The following is a 24818-nucleotide window of genomic DNA, read 5'->3' on the forward strand; positions in this document are numbered from 1 at the left end:
AAACTTCAGCCCTCCAGGTGTTTTGGACTTCACCTCCCACAATTCCTAACAGCCTACCGGCTGTTAGGAATTGTGGGAGGTGAAGTCCAAAACACCTAGAGGGCTGAAGTTTGACCATGCCTGGTGTAGATAATAACAAGACATATGCAACATGGATCTGGTATCTGTGGAATACATGTTTCCCATGGTTATAGGAATTTGAAGACGTTGAGGTGGGAACATCTGACTTGCGTGACCAACAAAGAGTTGGACGTCCTGTGACAGCAACCACGGAGTATCACAACAAAAGGTGGACAGATTGATTCAGGACGATTGCCGTATCGCTCAGAGAGAAATTTCAAGCATGATCGGCATTTCACAAGAACGTGTTGGGCACATTATTGCTTCGAAAGATCTGTGCACGATGGGTACCGTGAGACGCCGGTTGCGGAAACAGAGTGTCGATTTCTTCCGTGACGGCTTCCAAAAACTTGTTCATCGTTGGCAGAAATGTATCCAATTGTCTGGTGATGATGTGGAAAAGTGAATAGTGGTCGTTAAAGAGCACATTCTAAGGATTATTTTTGCGTTTGATTTATTAAAATATTCCCATCCAGAATTAACGAAGGTGGAGGCATTACTTTTCATTCAACCCTCGTAGATGCCTGGATCCCAGTTTTGTAGATATAGGGTTATACTTTATGTGACGTAGCAGAAATGTTTTTGATCTGATGACATTGCAGAAAGAATTTTCCACCCAGTAACGCAATTAATAATTAATGGGCCAAGGCCACGTGTTTCTTGGGACCGGAAACCTCATCTGTGAGGTCAACAACAGCCATGGTTAAGAGAGGTGACAAAACAAGAAGAGATGAGGCCAAGCTGTTTCCTAAAATATATACAATAAAATACCTTTTTGGGGTGTCAGGAAACTCTGATAAGAATGAGAATTGGAAGATTTTCATCTGTGTTATTACTGTTGTCATTTACTCCACTTTTATCTCACAATTCGAGACCCAAAAAACTAGGATTCTTAGGATCCCATAGCAGTGAGCAGTATCAAATTGCATTCATTTGACAATGAAGATTTTATGTGAATTCAGCCTCTACAAGAATCATGGGCTTGGAAGCCTGGTGTGCCTAACTTTCATAGGATTGAATGAGACAAAGACTGGTTGGAGGCAAAATCTGAGGCATTTATTTTCCTTGGCTAAAGAGGATGTCAGCAGAGTCTGAACTTCAAAGACTGACATACATCAATGCAAACATGTAGAAATATTTATAACACTTTGACAGCTCTTCAGAACAAAACATTGCCACACTAGCTTGATTCATAAAGTCCGGCTAGGATCCACTCCCTGATTGGTTTGGGGCTCTGTCCATCAACTTTCCAGCCATGACAGGAAATTTAATAAACTCTCATTGGATTATTTTGAAGATTTGTGTTCACTTATTGATCCATCCATCCAGCTCAAACAGAAAGGAATGCAGTGAGGCAAGAGGTAACGGGCTGAAATCGGCTTAGATATCTCAGCTCTGGTTAATATAATGGGTGTTCAGGATGTTGGCCATTTCAATGGGCATCCCTAGGAGGGGGTCCTATCTAGAGACAAGGAGAAGGAAACGTTCTCAGGAATGAATCAGATCCTATCAGGATAAACAGGAAGAATCCCAGAAGCTCTTTCGAAAGCCCATTGTATGTTCCATGTGTCCCTTCACAAAGCAATGGGGCTTTGACAACGTAGACGCACCCACAATTTACTTTGTCACTATGGGCGTTATCACATCGTCATGGCTATGCAATTGTCACAATTGTTCTCCTGTTCACTTATTTTATAGTGGAAATAACACTGTGACACAAATTTTGATTTTTTTTTCTATTTCTGGTTTGACAGTGTTATTTCCTCTAACTAAAGAGGATAATAATAATTTCATATCAGGAGCGACTTGAGAAACTGCAAGTCGCTTGTGGTGTGAGAAAATTGGCCATCTGCAAGGACATTGCCCAGGGGATGCCCGGATGGTTTTTTTTTTCCCTCTTTAGTTGTGCAGTCCTTACTTTGAAAGTTGTTGTTCTGCTTCAGAAACGTCACATTTGTGGCTGCCTTAAAGTAGGTTGAACTGTATGAGTCTCTTCGAGATTTTCATTGTAGCAGGATATCCCTCCCGCAACAATTAAGTCTTCACAGTTTAATAAACTTTTCCATGTTTTTATAATAGGACCAATTAAGAAATGATATTTATAACCCGGGAACAAAAATTGTGTTACATAGTGTAATATGTTAATGAACCCCATTTTCTGCCACATATCTGATTATTTTGTGGGCAGATATCTTTCTTGAACCAAGAAAAGGAAATCTTTGGCAGAGAAACTCTCGATCATTGTGATACTTGGGTGAGAGAGACATTTCCTTCTCTGGAGGTTTTAAAACAGAAGCTAGGTGGCCATCTGTCGAGAGGGCTTGGATTTTGCCTTCCTGTTTGTCAGAAAGGAGTGGGACTGGATGGCCCTGTAGATCTCTTCCAACTATGATTCTGCCTGAATTTGGGTATAGATAGGACCTCTAAACAATCCCTAACACACAATTATATCAGGCAGTCCTGTGGTTTTATTTGCTATCATGCCCTGTTTCCCTCATTGAAGTTTTAAGCTGCATTTGCTGCTATGAGAGATGCTACATACTATGGCACCCACAGAGACCAAAATAGGGCAAAACATGGACTTCAAGTCAATTCTGAGCCCATCAAACTTTGTCTGATTTGTGTATCACTTATGTGTAGCACTTTGTTCACCCAGCAGGGTGTTTTGATCAAATCAACCTATTGAACGATCTCTCCTTCGGTGTCTGATTGAATAATGACCCTGGACGTTTGGTTTCTTGGTAATAGATTGACATGGAAGTGCACCACAATGTTATCTCACTGGCATGGAGTCATGGAAGTTGTAGCTTTACAAGTTGTAATTTCGAGTTTTGATGTCTTACCAAATTACGGGCATCAAAACTTTGCCAGGTGTGGTCGATGGATGTGAGGTGGATATATTGAGACACTTACAGCCTTCTGTCTCAATTCTCCCCTCCGTTCGGCAACTCAGCATCTGCCTAGTAGCACGAACAAATAAGACTGCATAGCTGTCTGCCGATCCCGGCAATAATAAATCTTTATTGTACAGCTGTGTACATAGATAGCAGCTGGAGCTGCTTGGACACATGTTTCTCTAACAGCAGGATTAATGGCGACTACAAGAACTCTTATATTTATTATTTTTATATTTATTACAGTATTTGTATCTGTGAATGATCTCAGGCAGAGGGGAATCTTTTATCCCTTTCTTCTTATTATTCACTTTAGATAGTAGTGTAACTTAGTTTAGAATATGTGTGACAGAGGCTTGGATGTTGGAGAACACTAAAAAGTTTATTCAGGCACAGAGCTTAGTGGTTACAATGTTGCTTCTCAGAGTTAAACTTTCTTCAACAGTTGCAAATATAACCTATGATGAATCCACTTTCAAAATACTTTCTCCTTTCCTTGAGCAGTCTAAACCTTTTTCTTCTCTTACAACCAAAGCTATCAACTGATCACTTTGGATCTAACTGGGATTGCTTCCCCTTACCACTCAGACTCTACGAATAAACCCAAACAAGTCACTTAACTTGCTTAATATGACACAACTAGAGATCTGAGCTTCCCTGGTTTCCCTAACCTGGAACCAGTGTCTTCCCTGTGACTCAGATCACAGACTAAACTGTTTTTAAAACATTCCCTCCTTTTCCTCCAAACGGCAGTTGGCTCCACCTTGTTACTATGGCAACCTGCCTCAGAATGCTGAGTTGGCTACCATCTCCCACGCACTGGTAACTAATACTTACCCTTTTAAACATAGTTAAACATGACTTTTAAAACGAAATTAAACATGACATCTATAAATCAAAATAAAACACACTTCTTTACAGTATCCCCCCCCCTTCTCACCCATTTGGGGACTCAGGGTGGCTTACAATAAAGAATAACTCCTCCCAAATTCCATTCTCTGTGACTTATTTCCTTCTACGTAGGCAAAAGCGGAAGTCTCATTCCTTTTCCCTCTAGGCAGTAAATCATTGCTCTATGCGATTAACTACTTCTGTGCTGGATCGCTTACCAAAGCAAACACACACCTTGGCAAACTTAACGTTGAACCTAAGCTGATCACAGGGTTTTCTTGGCAAGGTTTGTTCAGAGGTGAGTCTGAAAGTATGTGATTTGTCCAAATATATCTCCTGGGTTTTTATGGCCAAGAAGAGATTCGAACCCAGGTCTCCTGAGACCTCATCCAACACTCAAACCATCTTATTATGTTGGGTGTTCATACAGAAAACAACACAGAAGAAAGGCATCAATAATTTTAATTTTTTTTATTCCCTGCTTGCAATTTATTACCACTAAATTAAAGCTCCAGTTCCTCATCACAAAATGGCATTGAGATTCCACCTTTTGGATGGCTATCTGCTGGGAGTGCTTTAGTTGTAGATTCCTGCACGACCGAAGAGGGATGGACTAGATGGCCTTTGCGGTCCCTTCTATCTCCATGAGTGCAATCCAGACTGCAAAATGCATGAAGATGTTGAATGAAAGGACGTGGAATATTGAGTGAATTTGCATATTGATGGTGATTGGCTGATAAGGTGAGTGTGGGAGGAGCTGTTAGAAATGAATGGGGATTTTATGCCTCGGGGCCACCCTTTGCCAGGCCCTGCTCTCATATGTGTTTAATACGGGTGGCTATGGACATGTTCCAGGATCTTCTTGAGCGCTACCCAGGTTTCTTCTGCGGTTGGAACGATCTGATCCGCGGGCAAAACGAAGCCGTACCGCCCTGTGTCTCGGAGCTCAAAAGTGTAGGAATATTTGACCCCGTTGTCGTAGCTCCAGTCGATAGTCGTCCCGTCGGCTTGGTCTGCAGAAGAAAGGAAGGAAATCCTAATAAACCCATTGCTCATGCACAAATCCTATTGTCAGTCCTAACCCACTGAATGAATGGGATTTACTTAATTACTGATAAGTGTATATCTTTAATTGAAGATAGTGTAGTGGTTTTAGAACTGGATTCTGGAGACCAGACCTCAAATCCCTACTTGGCCATGGAAATCTACTGGGTGACCACAAAGTCACATTATCTCAGCCTTAGAGTAAGACAATGGGAAAGGGGCCGGTGTTGTGACTCAGCTGGAGTCTCAGAGTGATGGGGATTGTGGGATTCAGGTTCCTGATGTTCAAGATGATGAGATTCAGGTTCAAGATGACTCTGATGGGAATTATGGGATTCAGGTTCAGAGTGTCCCTGCTGTGAGAGATGAGGAGCAGGGAGACATTCCCACGGCCGAGAGTGGGGTTGTTGATACTGAAGCTAGCCAGGTGCAAAGGGAGGATAGCTCCCAGTTAGCTAACGTGCAGACAGAGGCTGCTGCTAATGAGCTGCCTGGCCTTGATGGAACAGAATCTCTGGATCGAGCTGGCCATTTGGAATTTCAGCGCAGGAGTGTGAGAATAGCAAACAAGAAAGAGAAAGAGGTCAGAGGCCAAAGAAATGCATTCATGCTGTGCAGAGAATATTAAAGAGTGTGCTGAGAGAGAAATCTTTGTCAAAAGCAACGTCTCGTTTTGGAGTATAGAAGCTAGCTCTTGCTTTCCTTGATTACCTTGTAGCCTTGTGTATTTAAGTTATGGGACTTTGTCAAGCATTCATTGAACCTTGTTTTATGCCTTATGTTTTCTTGGATTATTCTTTGTAGCCTTGGTTTTGCAACAATCTTTGGGATCTTTACTTTTGCTTTTTAAGAACTATTTATTTTCTATTTCCTAATAAACTACAAAAGACTTTAACCTGTGTACAGTCTGGTGCGTTCATCAAGGTGAAGCTATCCTGAGGTGCGACAGCTGGGCTGTGGCTCACTGGTTAGTAGCCAGCTGCAATAATTCACTATTGACCGATAGGTCATGAGTTCAAAGCCCAGGTCGGATTTAGTGCCCAACCATTAAATAGCCCCAACTCGTTGTTGACCTAAGCAACCCGAAAGACAGTTGCATCTGTCAAGTAGGAAATTTAGGGACCACTTATGTGGGGAAGCTAATTTAACTATTTACAACACCATAAAAATCGTCCAGCAGTGTGCAGAAAGGAATGAGGAAGTAATCCATCAAGGACTCTGTGTTGCAGTGGATGATGAAGCAACAGCTCCCCCTGTGGCCGGAATCAAGCATATCCTCGTGAAGTCAGAAGCCGGAAAATGTTAAATAGCCTCTGTGTCTTTGTCTGTGTGTGTTGTATGTCTAATGGCATTGAATGTTTGCCATGCATATGTACATTTGCAATCTAGAACTCCCAGAATTCCATAGCATTGAGCCATGGCTGTGTGGCAGTTCAAGTGGGGGTCAAGCTGCATTAATTCTACAGTATAGATGCACATTTTGCAACTATTAACAAAACACTTATACGCTATTTTGGGGTTCACTCTCCAACTTTCCTTATTCAGCAGCGACGGTCCCTATTAATTCTCGGCTGTCCCATTTTCTCTGCTGTTTTCAAATTGTCCCGGTTTCTCCCTTTGTCCTCAACTCACTTCAGTTGCTGCAAACGGAATTCAAAAGTAATCGGCACTCTGTTGACTTAGCAAAGGAGAAAGAAGAGGAGCAGATCTTGCCCAATCAGCTCAGGCAAAAGCAAATGGCTGCAATCTCTCCCAAATTCCGTTTGCAGAGAAATGTATGTTGGCCTTGTCTATAGGAGGAGAAGAACGTCTACTAGTACTTACAGATGGTGTCAATTGTACTTCCGAACGTGTATTTCGTGCCATATACTTCCTCTAAGGCTGTGACGGCTTCTCTGGCAAGGTTATCCTGTATGGAAAAATGAAGAAAGAGCAGTGTTAATGTTTGGAAGTTAGATTATTATCTGCTTTCATGAATTATAGTGACCCATACGATGGAATATTTGTTGGCAATGTTGGGTTGCTTTCAGTTTTCCAGGTTGTATGGCCATGTTCCAACAGCATTCTCTCCTGACGTTTCTCCTGCATCTGTGGCTAATGGAATCCTCAGAGGTCTGTTGCAGATGAGGCAAGTGGGGTGTATACATACCTCTGGAATAATGTCCAGGGTGGGAGAAAGAACACTTCTGTGTTTCTGAACCCAAGGATGTCTTGCCTCCCACATAATTGTATAGCCTGGGGGAAAGAAACTAAGCTGGGAACTTCCTCATCAAGTTCCCAGTTTCACCTATTTTTTTGGACTTTACCTGAACATTGCAACACAATACTTCTATTCAGGCAGGGGAAATCAACTCTCCCCGCCCTTGGGGAAGAACCAATTTTACCACCTGCGCCTTTGATGAATGGGACCTCTCGCATTGGAAGGAAATCTGAATGTCTACAGCCAAACCCCATCCTCTGTCATTTTGCATGATTATGTCAGAACATGATGTTTTGTTTCTCTGGGATCTGGAACCACCAGATCAGCCCTCACAATGGGCCAGATCATGTCCATCCTATAAAGACAATTGCCTTCCTGGGTTGGGCCAGAGATGCCCTCAATCACTTTGTTATTTTTCCTGTTCAATAAAAGGCACCTCATTTATAGACACTTAATCATCCCTTGTCCCAGTCCATGCTCGCCAGTAAGCCAAGCCCCTCTCTGTGACTGGTCAGAATTAGAGACTTGGCTGCAGCCTGTGCCAGCTTTTGTATTAAAAAAGCTGTGAAACTGTATTCTGAATGCTATCTCTTTGCAAATGGATCACTAGCCAGCATCTTATCTGCAGATAATAAAATCTTCCTTGGATGAAAAGAGCACATTTCCTGAAAGAAGAATCGGGGAAATAGGACTCTGGATAGAAACATAAGGTCAGCTGCTGCCCTCTCCTTATTTGACTGATGGAATAAATTATTTTTATTTTTATTATTATTTTTATTATTATTATTATTATTATTAGCATTAGCATTAGCATTAGCATTTGTTCTTCTGCAAAATAAACTACTATAATCTGGAAAGCCTCCTTGTTTCTAGTCTTAATTGGGAACACGAGCTAGGAATTATGGCATTGAACATCATCATCCGCATACTGTAGAACTGCCTGGAAGGTGAAGAACATTCCTACAGATGATATCTGTCCAAGACACAGGTCCCAAGCACCAGCAACTCTCCCTTGATGGATCAAACACAGTTTTCGGACTCTGGTCTTACCAGTTCCTCGTGGTCAGCGGCAGGCTCCGTCTTATAGCCGTAGGGAAACATCAGCATCTGGGAATAGCTGTGGATGGAGATGACGGATTTCACGTTCCCGTGGCTGAGGATGAAGTCCACGACGGATTTCACTTCGCTTTCCGAATGGGGGAAGGCCCCATGGTAGGTTTCGGAGCAGGGGTTGCTGCTTGATCCGGGGCCTGCAGGAGAACGTTTGGTGGACCAAAGGCCAATAAATGATAACCTAGACCAGGCATGGGCAAACTTGGGCCCTCCAGGTGTTTTGGACTTCAACTCCCACAATTCCTAACAGCCGATAGGCTGTTAGGAATTGTAGGAGTTGGAGTCCAAAACACCTGGAGGGCCCAGGTTTGCCCATGCCTGATCTATACTGTAGAATATATTCTTCCTGCTTTTCCTGATATGATCTGATTCATTCCTGTGAACGTTTTCCTTGTCTCCAGACAGGACCCCCTCCTAGGGATGCCCATTGAAATGGCCAACATCCTGAACACCCATTGTATTAACCAGAGCTGAGATATATAAATATATAAATACTTTAATATAAAGCAAACCATACTTAAGACTCATTGGAAAATGTTTTATTTTGATGCCTGGTGGCTTTCATATCGTTGGGATGATGAAGTTACTCTGGAGTTTAACCGAACCATAAAATAGCTATCCAAGGTACGGTATATACTTTGTGGATAGGGTTCAGCACCTTAGATTACCCCTGGCCATGACTTACTGGAAAGCCTGGCTTGTTAAAGGTAAATGTCTCTCATGTATATAATTTTCTCCAAACACTCCATGTTTTTTTTCCTGTGGGGTTCCTATTTTGCTTATATGTTGTGTTAACCTAATGTTTGATGCTCCTGAGATCCCCATTTCCCGTGTTCCTGAACCCAAAGATGTCTTGCATCCCACACAATTGCATAGCCTGGGGGAAAGAAACTAAGCTGAGAACTTCCTCATCAAGTTCCCAGTTTCACCTATGTTTTTGAACTTTACCTGGACATTGCAACACAATACTTCTATTCAGGCGGGGGAAAGCATCTCCCTTGCCCCTTGGGGAAAGAGCAATTTCACCACCTGCACCTTTGATGAATGGGACCTTTCGCATTGGAAGGAAATCTGAATGTCTACAGCTAAACCCATCCTCTGTCATTTTTGCATGATTATATTAATATATGATGTTTTGTTTCTCTGGGGTCTGGGACTGCCAGATCAGCCCCCTTAATGGGCCAAATTATGTCCATCCCATAAAGACAATAGCCTTCCTGGGTGGGGCCAGAGATGCCCTTAATCACTTTGTTATTTTTCCTGTTCAGTAAAAGGAACCTCATTAATCGACACTTAATCATCCTTTGACCCAGCCCACACTTGCCAGTGAGCCAAGCCCCTCTCTGTGACTGGTCAGAATTCGAGGCTTGGTTGCAGCCTATGTATAAAAAGGGCTATGAAACTGTATTCCGTATGCTATCTACTTTGTGAATGAATCACTAGCTAGCATCTTGTCTGCAGATAATAAAATCTTCCTTGGCTGAAAATCACCTTCTCTCCTTGCTGGATGATTTCAACTGGGGCTGATCTGTATGCTTGCCAAAGCAGGGACTCACTCACAATGGGCAGCTCAGGCGGATCACTTGCCTGGGTTTCTGCCAACAGGCTTCTCCCTGGTCTCACTGCCAGGGGTTGCCTCCTAAAATGGGGCCAACAGAGACCAGACCTCAAATCCCTACTTGGTCATGAAGTCACATTCTCTTAGCCCTAAAGGAAGAAAATGGGAAATCTCTTCTATACAAATCCTGCCAAGAAAATCCAATGAAAGCAACCCCATTATCAGGGTTTTTGGACCAGATTTGTTCAGGCCCAATTAGACAACTACTTTAAAGTTCAGACCAAAACCCAGAGCGGACATTGGAACCATCAGATGACATTCAAAGTTGTTTCATCACAACAAACTATGTACAATCCTAGAACTCTGTGCCCATAGATGGCTTTAATTCCATCCTGTCTAATCTACTGCCTTCCGGTTGTGTTGGATGACAATCCCCATCATCCCCTGCTCAGCGTGGCCAGCCACGTTGTGCGAACGACAATATACTTGCCTCCGAAACCGGCATCCCAGTTGCGGTTGGGATCCGTTCCGACGCAGGAAGATCCGGCGTTGATGGACCTCGTCTTGCGCCACATGCGGTTCTACAGAAACCAAGAGGCGAGAGCGAAGAACAACCATTGTTAACGGCATTGACAGCGGTTGTAACTTCTCCATTTCACACATTGAGAGCAGTGAGAACGTACATTGGTGTGCGTGTAAGCAAACCCATCGGGGTTGGTGACAATCTCCAGCAAGATGTCCATCGAGTTGAGCACGGCCGTCAGGGAGCGGTCTTTGCCAAAGGATTCGACGATCTGCAGGAAAAGAAATGATTGGTATGTCAGAGCGCACCGTTTGGATAAATACACATGCAGCAGAAGATCAACGAAGAATCACTGGCACCAATAAATAGGCTGAAGCCTGTTTGGCTTTCTACAAAAGATTTACTAATAAACGGAAACTCTCAAGACGATATTTACATACAGAGTGCAGAGAGGAAAAGAGCAGAAGGCAGAGGGATAACACAGGGAGCTATTTATAACCACCTCTGCTGTCTGATGCAATACACAGTTAACTCTTTACACACTAGCATAGTGTACAGCAGACAGTGCATGATGCAATCTCCAGCTCACATTGCAACACTATAACTCAATTACATTTAAACAACTCTATATACAATCATTCCCACTTCAACATGGTATTGATTGGCACATTCACTTCCATTTGTGGTGGAAACTCCTTCTCGAAAGGTCTATAAGCAGAGGATGGATTGTTGGGTTTGTAGATGATAGATAGAAGCTCTTACATGAGCCCAGAGTCACCCTGCAGAACGATGCACCACTCAGCTTGGCAGAACAAATAACATGGCAACTTTTACTGATTCCAAGAGATCAACAGAACCATGGTATTTACAATAGTCTCTCTGTTTGTTTACAGAAAAGAGTAATTATAGGCAGTCCTTTCTTAGTCCATGGATCTGCTTCAGTGAAGAGCAGCAGCAAACAAGGCCTCAGAGGTAGTCAGGCCTCTCTGAGTACAGAGGCATCTTCTTTCCTGCCAGGACTCAGAAGTCTCTCTCACACAGAGAGAGAAACCTGTTCAAACTGGTTCTCCAGCAGCAGGATAGCAACAGTTACAATAATTATAGGCAGTCCTTTCTTAGTCCATGGATCTGCTTCAGTGAAGAGCAGCAGCAAACAAGACCTCAGAGGTAGTCAGGCCTCTCTGAGTACAGAACCATCTTCTTTCCAGCCAGGACTCAGAAGTCTCTCTCACACACAGAGAGAAACCTGTTCAAACTGGTTCTCCAGCAGCAGGGTAGCAACAGTTACAATAATTATAGGCAGTCCGTTCTTAGTCCATGGATCTGCCTCAGTGAAGAGCAGCAGCAAACAAGGCCTCAGAGATAGTCAGGCCTCTCTGAGTACAGAGGCATCTTCTTTCCAGCCAGGACTCAGAAGTCTCTCTCACACAGAGAGAGAAACCTGTTCAAACTGGTTCTCCAGCAGCAGGATAGCAACAGTTACAAAACCAATTCCCCAGGTCCTTGTAAACTCAGCCAATGGGCTTCATGCATTTGATTTTCCAGTTAATATACATAGAGTATCTTTGCAAACCATGACATGGATGCCCATCTGTCAGGAGGGCTTAAATTGTGTCTTCCTGCCTGGCTGAATGGGGTTAATCTACATTGTTGAATCAATGCAGTTTGACAACACTTCGAACTCTAACAACAAACATGTCAGACGACACAGAGAAGCCACTGAAATCCACAAGCAGGTGGACAATTTCAACACAAAGGAGGAAGCCATGAAAAGGAACACAATCTGGCTTCCAATATTTTAAAAAACTCTAAAATGAGGCATAATCTCTGTTCCTAACAGATCAGAGACAACCAGGTTTATCGGTCTAACAATTGAAAGACCAAAGTGCCTTGCATAAGTCCATGTGGATTTATACCACCAAAGAGAAGATTTTACTGAAACAGGTTTTTGGCTCTTCTCTGGAAGATCATACTCCTTCAAAAGGTTATGATTTTCAAATGGTTGTGAATTAATTTTCCCACTTTCAGGAAGACTATATTTGGCACGATTACCTTGTTGGCGGTCCAGAGGCCCGTGGCTTGGGTGATCCATTCCCGAGAATGAATGCCGGTGTCGATCCAAATGGCGGGACGGTTCTCCCCTCCGGTGCTGAACTGCAAGAAAGAGCCAGAAACACACCTCCATTCATTAAACTGCATTGCCCTGCACAACATTATTTTTTGTTCCTGGGTTATCAATGTCATTTTTTATTGGTTCTATCAAAAGAAACATGAGGAAAGTTGATTAAACTGCAACAAAAAATGTCATTCTGGGAGGGACATTATGGATTCGGTTTGGTTATTTGGTGTGCTGATTCAGAAAATTGCATTGGATAGACCACCTCAGCTCTAGTTTCTGATGCAACATATAACATATCTGCTGATTCAGAAACTGGCATTGGATAGACCACCTCAGCTGTAGTTTCTGATACAGAATATATAACATATGTGATGATTCAGAAACTGGCATTGGATAGACCACCTCAGCTGTAGTTTCTGATACAGAATATATAACATATGTGATGATTCAGAAACTGGCATTGGATAGACCACCTCAGCTGTAGTTTCTGATACAGAATATATAACATATGTGATGATTCAGAAACTGGCATTGGATAGACCACCTCAGCTGTAGTTTCTGATACAAAACATATAACATATGTGCTGATTCAGAAACTGGAATTGGATAAACCACCTCAGCTGTAGTTTCTGATACAAAACATATACCATATCTGCTGATTCAGAAATGGCATTGGATAGACCACCTCAGCTCTAGTTTCTGATACAAAACATATACCATATCTGCTGATTCAGAAACTGGCATTGGATAGACCACCTCAGCTCTAGTTTCTGATACAAAATATATAACATATCTGCTGATTCAGAAATGGCATTGGATAGACCACCTCAGCTCTAGTTTCTGATGCAACATATACCATATCTGCTGATTCAGAAACTGGCATTGGATAGACCACCTCAGCTCTAGTTTCTGATGCAACATATACCATATCTGCCGATTCAGAAACTGGCATTGGATAGACCACCTCAGCTCTAGTTTCTGATACAAAACATATAACATATCTGCTGATTCAGAAATGGCATTCGATAGACCACCTCAGCTCTAGTTTCTGATACAAAACATATAACATATGTGGTGATTCAGAAAATGGCCTTGGATAGACCACATCAGCTCTAGTTTCTGATACAGAACATATAACATATGTGCTGATTCAGAAAATGGCCTTGGATAGACCACCTCAGCTCTAGTTTCTGATACAAAACATATATCATATCTGCTGATTCAGAAATGGCATTCGATAGACCACCTCAGCTCTAGTTTCTGATACAGAACATATAACATATCTGCTGATTCAGAAAATGGCCTTGGATAGACCACATCAGCTCTAGTTTCTGATACAGAACATATAACATATCTGCTGATTCAGAAACTGGCATTGGATAGACCACCTCAGCTCTAGTTTCTGATGCAACATATACCATATCTGCCGATTCAGAAACTGGCATTGGATAGACCACCTCAGCTCTAGTTTCTGATACAAAACATATAACATATCTGCTGATTCAGAAATGGCATTCGATAGACCACCTCAGCTCTAGTTTCTGATACAAAACATATAACATATGTGGTGATTCAGAAAATGGCCTTGGATAGACCACATCAGCTCTAGTTTCTGATACAGAACATATAACATATGTGCTGATTCAGAAAATGGCCTTGGATAGACCACCTCAGCTCTAGTTTCTGATACAAAACATATATCATATCTGCTGATTCAGAAATGGCATTCGATAGACCACCTCAGCTCTAGTTTCTGATACAGAACATATAACATATCTGCTGATTCAGAAAATGGCCTTGGATAGACCACCTCAGCTCTAGTTTCTGATACAGAACATATGCCATCCAGCAATCATCATCTGCTCACCCACAGAAAACCATATTTAATCATCCAGAGCTGAGGTGGTCTATCCAATGCAATGGTCAGCTCTGTGGAAAGGAGTGGAAATAATAAAATTAATAAAATAAAATAAAATAAATAAATAAATAAAGAGGAAGGAGGTTCACGGACCGGGTTTTTGTTCTCATGGGTCGCGGCCCACAGGTTGAGAACCACTTTCGTATAACTATCTTGGAGATGAGACCCAAGTGTAAACAGAGAATTAATTTATGCTTCATCTATACTTTGGACATATAGGTTTCAGGGTTTAAAATAATAATTGTGTGCATGAAAAGAAGTCTGTGTCCGTTGAAAGCAACGGGATCCTAAGCCTCGGGTTTTTGAGGATTTCAGATTTTTGGGAAAGATATGGGCTTGTGTGAACAAAAAGTATACTGTGGCAAATAACATACAATTTAATTGAAAATCCAATAATTTTCTGAGAGGGAGGGAGGGAGGGAGGGAGGGAGAAAAGGAAAGGAAGGAAGGAAGAAAAGGAAAGGAAAAAGGGAGGGAAAAAAAGGAAAGGAGAGCACCAAGGAAGGAAGGAAGGAAGGAAGGAAAAAAGGAAAGACGGAAAGAAGAAATTTATATGTTTTTAAATTTTGTATAATTTTGTATAACGTGGTTTCATTCTGTATTGTTATTTGATTTGGTTCAGTTGTTTTGAGTTATTTGTTGTGGCCATTGAATTTTTGCCAATTTATTGTAAACTGCCTTGAGTCCCCCTGGGTGAGAAAGGCAGGGTAAAAATTCTGTAAATAAATAATAATAATAAATAAAGAAGGAAAGAAAGATGAAAGGAAAGATAGATAGATAGATAGAAAGAAAGAAAGAAAGAAAGAAAGAAAGAAAGAAAGAAAGAAAGAAAGAAAGAGAAGTTGTATGGAGGAAATAGAGTAAGAAAGGAAAAAAACACGAAGAAAATACATGACTGGGTAACACTAGCAACAACAACAACAACAACAACAACAACAACAACAGGCCAGTGGTGGCCAGTATTGTCCATTTACACCATTGGATTTCAGTCCGATAATGTCTCACCTTCAGGACAAAGATGGGCCGCCCTTCGTAGCTCCGTCCGATCTGGATTTTGCTGACCAGATTTGCATTTTCAGCCACAAAATCATCCATCCAGCTGTAGATCTGGAAGCAGAGGCATTGCATTGTGAGTTAACGTTACAGGGGAAGGGACCTCAAAGGTCATCTAGTCCAACCACTTGACCGAATGCGTGGTTGGATAGTAGAATGGACCAGCTTGGAGGGGAATAGCTTCTTCTCCTTGCGAGAAGTCTTTAAATAGAGCTTGGATTGGCATCTTTCAGAAACACTTTTGTTAGGGTTGGACTAAATGACCTTTGGGGAACCCTTCCAAGTCAATGATGCTATAAAAAGGATTATTGTTTTCCAAGCAAAAGCCCCAGGAATAATAGTTGGTTCATTCCGACAAGAGCAGAAGACAGTGAAGTTTTGAAAGTTTGCATGAAACATATTTTGCATTTGGACTGGATAATAGAAAAGTATTGTTTTTTAAGGATTTTTGTATTTTATTGCATTCTGCTCCATGGCTAATATCGTTATTCCTGGATTTTAAGATAACAATTCAGAAATCGAATTAAAATAGAGACTAGGTTAAGACAAACAAAATACCTAAATAAGAAAATAGCTGTATTATATCTCCTTTGCAAACTTGTCCATAGTACAATATTAGCATTATATATTACAGTAGAGTCTCACTTATCCAAGCCTCGCTTATCCAACGTTCTGGATTATCCAACACATTTTTGTAGTCAATGTTTTCAATACATCGTGATATTTTGGTGCTAAATTCCTAAATACAGTAGCATTACCACATAAAGTACTTTTTCTGTCAAATTTGTTGTTTTGGTGCTTAATTTGTAAAATAATAACCTAATTTGATGTTTAATAGGCTTCTCCTTAATCTCTCCTTATTATCCAACATATTCGCTTATCCAATGTTTTGCCGGCCCGTTTATGTTGGATGAATGAGACTCTACTGTACTATATTGTACTATACCACTATACTGCAATATTATTAGTAATATTACATGTAATATATAATATACAATTATTATTATTATTATTATTATTATTATTATTATTATATTATATATTATTATATTGCACCATATTATTATACCACAATATATAAAATACATTACCAGTATGTTATACTATTAGTATTGTATAATATATTGTACTATATTATAAATTGTAGTATATATAATATATAATACATTATATTACAACATTATTAATATTATATAATATATTGGTTGTATTACATTACAATGTTATTTCTGTATATTATTAGAAATATATCCTTCTCTCTTGTTCTTCCCCGTTTCTCTTCTCCTTTTTCTCATCTTCTTTTCCTTCCTCTCCTCCTCTTTGGCTATTTGTAGTAGGTATTTAGCAATATTGTTCTACCAGTTGTAGTTATGTTTTGGTGAGCAGTTTCATATAAAAATAAACCTCCAAAATGTGCAATCTGTGTACTGTTTAATTTTTGCGCAGTATGAGCATAGCTGGTCGTGCCAGGGCCGAGTTAGGAAATGGCTCAAGGTGATGCCCATAATAAATTGGTCCCATTGTCAAATTAAATAAAATACAAGATGCCTAATCAATATAATGGAATTATTTGACAAATACCCTAGCAGGAAATTAGTGCTACTTCTTCTAGATATAGAAAAAGCACTTGATAGCTTAAAAATTGGGACTTTATGATAGAAGTTTTACACGCACCTGATACTGGAAAACCATTTATAAAAGCAATAAGAACTATTTACAAAGACCAACATGCATAGTTGATAATCAACAGAGAGAAAACACAAAGAATTGAAATCACATGATACCGAACAAGGCTGCCCATATCACCATCCCTGTTCATTATGTGCATAGAGATGCTCATAAAACAAATAAATGAGAACATGGAGATAAAGGGTGTTCAGGCAGCAGGAAAAGAATATAAGATCTGAACCTTCGCGGATGATATTGTGTTGACCCTAGAAAATCCCACTGACTCGATGAAAGGATTAAATAACATCTTGACAAATTTCTTGGAATTATCTGGATTAAAGATAAATAGGCCCCATTGCAGATTATAAGGAGCGCTGTGCACCTTGGCACCTACTTTATCAATAGTTTACCCACTTTTTGTGCCTGACCACTTTATTTCATGGTGTGTGTTAGTGTGAATGACAACATACCTCCTCTATGGTGTGATAGGAGGAGAAACTGAACGTCCCCGTGCTTCTTTCAGACTTCTTGGAAAGCAACATGGTCTCCTTTTCCTCGTCCAGCAGATCCTGTAATTGCAGCAATTTTAACATTGCAATATACTAAATAGCAATGATGACGATTCAATCTCTGAAACAAACTCAAAAAGGGTGCATCTGCATTATGCAGTCCGAAATCACTTGAATTGCTTTGTGGAATCCTTGGAGTTGTAGTTTTGCGAGGCACTAGCATGCTCAGGCAAAGAGAATGAAAGACCTTGTAAAACTACAACTCCCAGGATTCTATAGTAATGAGCCAAAGCAGTTATATCACATTCTACATTCCTAGCTAATGAGATTTTGCTCTGCCATTCCTCCATTTTCTAATGAGCAGCTTTCTCATATTGCTCCAATTTCCTATTCTATATATGAACATTAAAGCATGTACATTGCATATAGATAAATACGTATGTAACACAGTAAAATATAGAAGTACTAGCTGTGCCCGGCCACGCGTTGCTGTGGCAAAGTGGTGGTGGTATTGGTTAAAAATTGTTGTGTAATTTTTATTTGACGTTATTTGCATTTTTTAAAATTAATTTTATTGTAAGTTATATTTTTATTTATTATATTTTATTATTTTCTTGTATTATTTTTAGTTGTTTTCTGTTATTATAGTATTTTATTGTATTCATTTTTTAGTGTTTTTTATTAGTTTTTTGGGGTTGCTAGGAGACCAAGTTGGAGGAGCTTAGCCTTCTAACTGGCAGCAATTGGATAAAAACAATTATTCCTCTCCCTGTAATTAGGACTTTATTTTTCTTTTCTTTTTGTTTTATCAACCTAGAGGCGTGGATGATGAGTCGTGTTGTCAATTTTGGAGGTTGGGGGGTGTTTAGTTTTGTTGTTTTGACGGTCGCCAGGATTCCAACACTCTTTTATATATATATAGATACTTAAATACAGACACATTATTTATTTATTTATTTATTTACATCATTTATATTCCGCCCTTCTTTCTCACCCCGAAGGGGACTCAGGGCGGATCACATTACACATATTAGGCAAACATTCAATGCCTTTTTAACACAGGACAAAGACATACAAACATAGCTCCGAGCGGACCTCGAACTTATGACCTCCTGGTCAGTGACTCATTGCTCTCCCGTCTGCGCCACAGCCCCTGTTTACTGCAAGTATTGCTCACATACTATAGACCAGGGGTCCCCAAACTATGGCCCGGGGGCCAGATGCGGCCCTCCAAGGTCATTTACTTGACCCCCGCCCTCAGTTTTATAATATAATATTTACATATTTTATAATATAATATTTACATATAATATAATATTTACATACCTAAAATGAATGCAGTTTGATAGCATTTGAACTGATATGCCATGGCTCAATGTTCTGGAATCCTAGGATTTATACTTTCCAGGATTTGTTGTCTCCTGCATCAAACTACAACTTCCAGGATTACATAGCATTGAGTTATGGAAATTAAGGTGTCAAAGAGCATTAATCCTACAGTGTAGATATGCCCATCATCACAGAAGTCAGTGCAGTTAGATGTAGCGAAAGCAAAATAGTAGAACAAGAGCGTGGAAAGACCTCAGAACAAGGTCTTAAGAGCAGCTCTGTGACTGTGTTTGGGACTCACCTGTAGATCTTGGATCATGACGGAATAGGGAATGCCATTGGACTCCAAGAAGACCTTGACCGCTTGGACGCTCCGGAAAGGGACCCTCATATCCACGGCAAGGCCGGGCTTCGATGGACCTCTCCAGAAATCAATCTTATTTGCACAAGAAAGAAAAGAAAAGGCATCTAGCATGAACAACAATGTCATGGTGGAGGAGAGAGGGGACACCACGAGAGCAAATATGAGGGTTGAATGAAAGTAATGCCTCCACCTTCGTTACTTGGGTTTGGATGGGAATATTTTAATAAATCATACACAGAAATAATCCTCTTTAACGACCACTATTCACTTTTCCATGTCATCACCAGACAATTGGATATATTTCTGCCAACGATGAACAAGTTTTCTGAAGCCGTCACGGAAGAAGTCGACACTCTGTTTCCGCATCCATCGTCTCACAGGACCCATCGTGCGCAGAACTTCTGATAGCCAAGCAAAGCAATAATGTGACCCACACGTTCTTGTGAAATGCCGATCATGCTTGAAATTTCTCTCTGAGTGATACGACGATCATCCTGAATCAATCTGTCAACCTTTTGCTTGTGCAACTCGGTGGTTGGTGTCACAGGACATCCAATTCTTTGTTTGTCACGCAAGTCAGATGTTCCCACCTCAACATCTTGAAACTTACTCGCCCAACGACGCACAGGACTCACATCAACACTATCACTATAAACAGCTTGCATTCTCTGATGAATCTCCTTTGGGGCGACACCTTCTGCTGTCACAAATTCAGTGACTGCACGTTGCTTAAGTCGCATTGACTGACTGTCTGCGCAGGGTTCCATACTTTGCACTTTAACAACACAACCGTTCAATGCTAAGGCTTCCCACCAACCGACCGTCTGTGCAGGGTTCCATACTTGGCACTTTAACAACACAACCGTTCAATGCTAAGGCTTCCCCGTCTGCGCAGGGTTCCATACTTCACACTTTAACAACACAACCGTTCAATGCTAAGGCTTCCCCGTCTGCTCAGGGTTCCACACTTGGCACTTTAACAACACAACCGTTCAATGCTAAGGCTTCCCCATCTGCGCAGGGTTCCACACTTCACACTTTAACAACACAACCGTTCAATGCTAAGGCTTCCCCGTCTGCGCAGGGTTCCATACTTGGCACTTTAACAACACAACCGTTCAATGCTAAGGCTTCCCCGTCTGCGCAGGGTTCCATACTTGGCACTTTAACAACACAACCGTTCAATGCTAAGGCTTCCCCGTCTGCGCAGGGTTCCATACTTGGCACTTTAACAACACAACCGTTCAATGCTAAGGCTTCCCCGTCTGCGCAGGGTTCCATACTTCACACTTTCACAACACAACCGTTCAATGCTAAGGCTTCCCACCAACCGACCGTCTGTGCAGGGTTCCATACTTCACACTTTAACAACACAACCGTTCAATGCTAAGGCTTCCCAGTCTGCGCAGGGTTCCATACTTCACACTTTCACAACACAACCGTTCAATGCTAAGGCTTCCCACCAACCGACCGTCTGTGCAGGGTTCCATACTTCACACTTTAACAACACAACCGTTCAATGCTAAGGCTTCCCAGTCTGCGCAGGGTTCCATACTTCACACTTTCACAACACAACCGTTTAATGCTAAGGCTTCCTGCCAAATGGAACTGTAGAGGAGAGTCTACTGAACAAGCCAGGACCTGCCGCAGACCAGGACTGCCATCTGTTGAGTTACGAAGGTGGAGGCATTACTTTTCATTCAACCCGTGTGTGTGCGCGTGTGTGTGTGTGTGTATGTGTGTACATGTATGTATGTATGTATGTATGTATGTATCTTTGGATAGCATAGGAAAGGGTAAACACCCCTGCGGAGTTTGTTTTGCTCTCTATGCCCATGCTTAGATGATTGATGCTCCGCAAAAAGGTGTTATAAGCCTTGCCCTTCCTTACCTGCAAGTCTTCCAGTTCCCCCAGTTCATTTAGCAAGACCAGTTGCTCTTCATTCCTGGCCATGATGCGGAGAACCTGATCCCTGGAAAAAGGGAAAGAGAATCAAAACATTGGAAGTTACACCAAGGATCATCTTGTCCTGCGGTCCTGAGACATTGCTCTTTCCTCATTTTTACTCACCCAACAAAGGCTTCATGGCCAAAAGCAGTGGCGAGAAGAAGACCAAAAACCAGAAACCTCTCCATGGCGGGACAGAAAAGACGAAAGAACCCAAATGTGTTCGCTTTGTGTAATATATATGCATATATATGCATGCATATTTTCTCTTGGGATTTCTCAAAGGTGCTTCCGATCTAGGGACATTACTCATGTCCAAATCACCGGATCAGAGATAACCCTGGAAGCGGGTTAATGAAAAACCGGTTGCTCTGAGTCCAAAATATTGATTTGGAGAGTGACAAGCAAAGCATAGCAACCTTCACCTGAAATAAAATGTGTCGGGACTGTTTCGTTCAGTGGTCAAAGCCAAAATGGAGAAAGTGTTGTCCACAATCGGTGCGATTTTTGATCAGTTCAATGGCTAAATGTTACGGCGTTTTTTGACGTCCTGCATCTGACCGCAAAGTTGAGGGTTTTTTTTTTATACCTTCCAACATTTTGTTCAGCTGAAATCCAAGACAGGGCTTTAGCACAGCAAGTCAGACACCAGCTGCAATAAATATTACCAATTGAAAGGTTGGCAGTTCGAAGCCTGGATCGGGGTTAGTATCCAGCCTTCAGCCCAGCTCACTGCCCACCTAGCAGTTTGAAAAAAACAGCTGTGAGTAGATAAATAGGTACTGCTTAAGCAGGGCGGTATTTTAATGGCACCATAAAGGAAATACCAGAAAATGCCGGCGATCAAAAAAAAGGAGGAAGTCTGTCAACAGGGCTCTTCAACATGAAGGATGGAGCGACAGCACCCCCTGTGACTGAAATCAAGCACGACCTCCATGACGCCGAAGATGGGAAATGCCTATAAATACCTCTATCTGTTGTCTGTCTTGTCTGTGTATAACAACATTGAATGTTTGCCGTATAGGTGTTCTGTGATCTGCCCCAAGTCCCCTTGTGGCATGAGAAAACCAGCCCTGGGTCCTTGGGATGTCTAGTTTACCTGAGCCAGGTCCCCACTCACTGAAGTATCCTTTTTTTCTCTTTTTTTCTTCCCCCTTCTCCCTCCTTTCCTTCCTTTCTTCCTCCTTCCCTTCCTTTCTTTCTCCTTTCCTCCCTCTTTTCCTTCCTTTCCCTTTTTTTTCCTTCCTCACTTTTTCCCCCTTTCCTCCATTTTTCCCACTCTGTCTGCCTTCATTCCCCTTTTTCCTCTGGGAAGCCTAGCTTGTTAAAGGTACTTTGGAAAACTATGTCTCTCATGTATATAATTTGCCCTAAATGTGCCATGTTTTTTTCCTATGTGTTCCTATTTTGCCTATATGTTGTGTTAACCTAATGTTTGATGCTCCTGAGATCCCCATTCCTTCTCTTTGGGGGGAAACCTTGTTCCTGAACCCAAGGATGTCTTGCCTCCCACACAATTGTATAGCCTGGAGGAAATAAACTAAGCTGGGAACTTCCTCATCAAGTTCCCAGTTTCACCTATATTTTTGGACTTTACCTGGACGTTGAATTCAGGTGGGGGAAATCACTTCTCCCCGCCCTTGGGGAAGAATCCATTTCACCATCCTGCGCCTTTGATGAACGGGACCTCTCGCTTCGGAAGGAAATCTGCATGTCTACAGCCAAACCCATCCTCTGTCATTTTTGCATGATTGTATTAATATATGATGTTTTGTTTCTCTGTGGTCTGGAACTGCCAGATCAGCCCCCTGATGGGCCAGATCATGTCTGTAACACCCCAAGGCAGCTTGAACACTGGAAACCAGACAGAGACCAATAATCATATAATATCTTTATTAAAACAATAATACATTCAGGAAAGAATAAGTGGAAAGGATGAATGAGCAATAGTCCTTTAAGGAATTGTATGAATTAGTCCAAAGCGTTGAAGAGATATGTCCAATATTATTGTCCAAAGTCCAGAAACCGAAACACGCTCAAAACTGTTGAAAAGTTCTTGAGCGGGGAAAGCAACAAAGAAGCAAGAGTAAATAACAAAGTCCAAAGTCACTGGAAAGTCTTGGATTACAAGGCAGTCAAAAAGATGAGGCTAAAAGCAAACTGTAACAAGGCAAGGACATGAATTCACTCCAGATTAACAACGGGAGTTGCGGCTTGGCTTGACCGCCAGGAAACAGGAAACTTGGCTTGGAGAAATCAAGGAACTAGAAACGATGAAGTCACTACGTTGACACCACAAGAAGTTCACAGTGCAAGACACTTTTATAGAAGTTAGATCTAATAACAGTGAAGGGGACCGAATTCCCCAAATGTTCCCAAAGCAATCTGCTATCCAGTATTCCCTTTAAATGCCAATCGTTGACTCCTGCGAGGCTGCTGTGTCTGGGATCTTTGTTGCTGGAAAGACTTCTTCTGTTAAAAGATACATTCCCTGGGGAGCTTGAAACATCTGGTTCTTCCACGGGAGTAGTGTTATCAGTATCTCTCCCAATTAAGGAAGCCTCGGAGCTATCCACAGCTGGGGTCTGTAATTGGAAGGAACTTGAAGGAGAACTGGGTGGAAAGTCAGAATAAGCTTCATCCTGGTCAAAGTTCATTTCTGAACCAGGCTCAGCACCCAAAGGCGGCTGGGATATAATCAAGACAATAGCCTTCCTGGGTAGGGCCAGAGACACCCTCAATCACTTTGCTATTTTTCCTGTTCAGTAAAAGGAACCCCATTTATCGACAATCATCCCTTGTCCCAGCCCATGCTGGCCGGTGAGCTAAGCCCCTCTCTGTGACTGGTCAGAATTCGAGGCTTGTATAAAAAGGGCTATGAAACTGTATTCTGTATGCTATCTACTTTGTGAATGAATCACTAGCTAGTATCTTATCTGCAGATAATAAAATCTTCCTTGACTGAAAATCACCTTCTCTCCTTGCTTGCTGACTGATTTCAATTGGGCCTGATCTGAATGCTCGCCAAGCAGGGACTCATTTAAAATGGGCAGCTCAGGTAAATCACTTGCCTGAGTTTCTGCCAACAGGCTTCTCCCTGGTCTCACTGCCAGGGGTTGCCTCCTCAAATGGGGCCAACACCCTTCAGGATGAGAAGGGCGGAATATAATGCTGTAAATAAATAAACAAGACATATTGGGATCAGAAGTGTTTTTGATTCTGAGTTTTTAAAGATTTTGGAACATCTATCTATATATATAAAAGAGTGATGGAATCACGGCAGCGGACAAAACAACAAAACTAAACACCCCACGACCTCAAAAATTGACAGCACAACCCCTCATCCATGCCTCTGGGTTGATACAACAAAAAGAAAAGAAAAATAAAGTCCTAATTAGAGGGAGAGGAATAATTGTTTTTATCCAATTGCTGCCAGTTAGAAGGCTAAGCTCCGCCCACTTGGTCTCCTAGCAACCCACTCAGCCCAGGGGACAGGCAGAGTTAGGCCTCACTTAGGCCTCTTCCACACTACCTATAAAATACAGATTATCAGATTTGAACTGGATT

At 41.6% G+C, this 24818-nt stretch overlaps 1 protein-coding gene across 1 annotated transcript; it reads right to left on the minus strand.

The window, feature by feature from the left end:
• Window positions 1-4361: 4361 nt before the first annotated feature.
• On the minus strand, window positions 4362-21472 carry LOC100564420 (carboxypeptidase A1). The gene is made up of 11 exons (XM_062983341.1): window positions 21375-21472; window positions 21195-21276; window positions 19241-19375; window positions 17572-17670; window positions 15386-15487; window positions 12396-12497; window positions 10504-10614; window positions 10311-10401; window positions 8200-8399; window positions 6774-6858; window positions 4362-4918 (listed from the first exon to the last, which is right to left on the minus strand). The coding sequence occupies exons 1-11, from the start codon at window positions 21437-21439 to the stop codon at window positions 4731-4733; spliced, it is 1260 nt and encodes a 419-aa protein (XP_062839411.1). The 5' UTR covers window positions 21440-21472; the 3' UTR covers window positions 4362-4730.
• Between the last annotated feature and the right edge of the window lie 3346 nt (window positions 21473-24818).

Source organism: Anolis carolinensis, chromosome 5, assembly GCF_035594765.1.
Source record: "Anolis carolinensis isolate JA03-04 chromosome 5, rAnoCar3.1.pri, whole genome shotgun sequence".
NCBI classification, from domain to species: domain Eukaryota; kingdom Metazoa; phylum Chordata; class Lepidosauria; order Squamata; family Dactyloidae; genus Anolis; species Anolis carolinensis.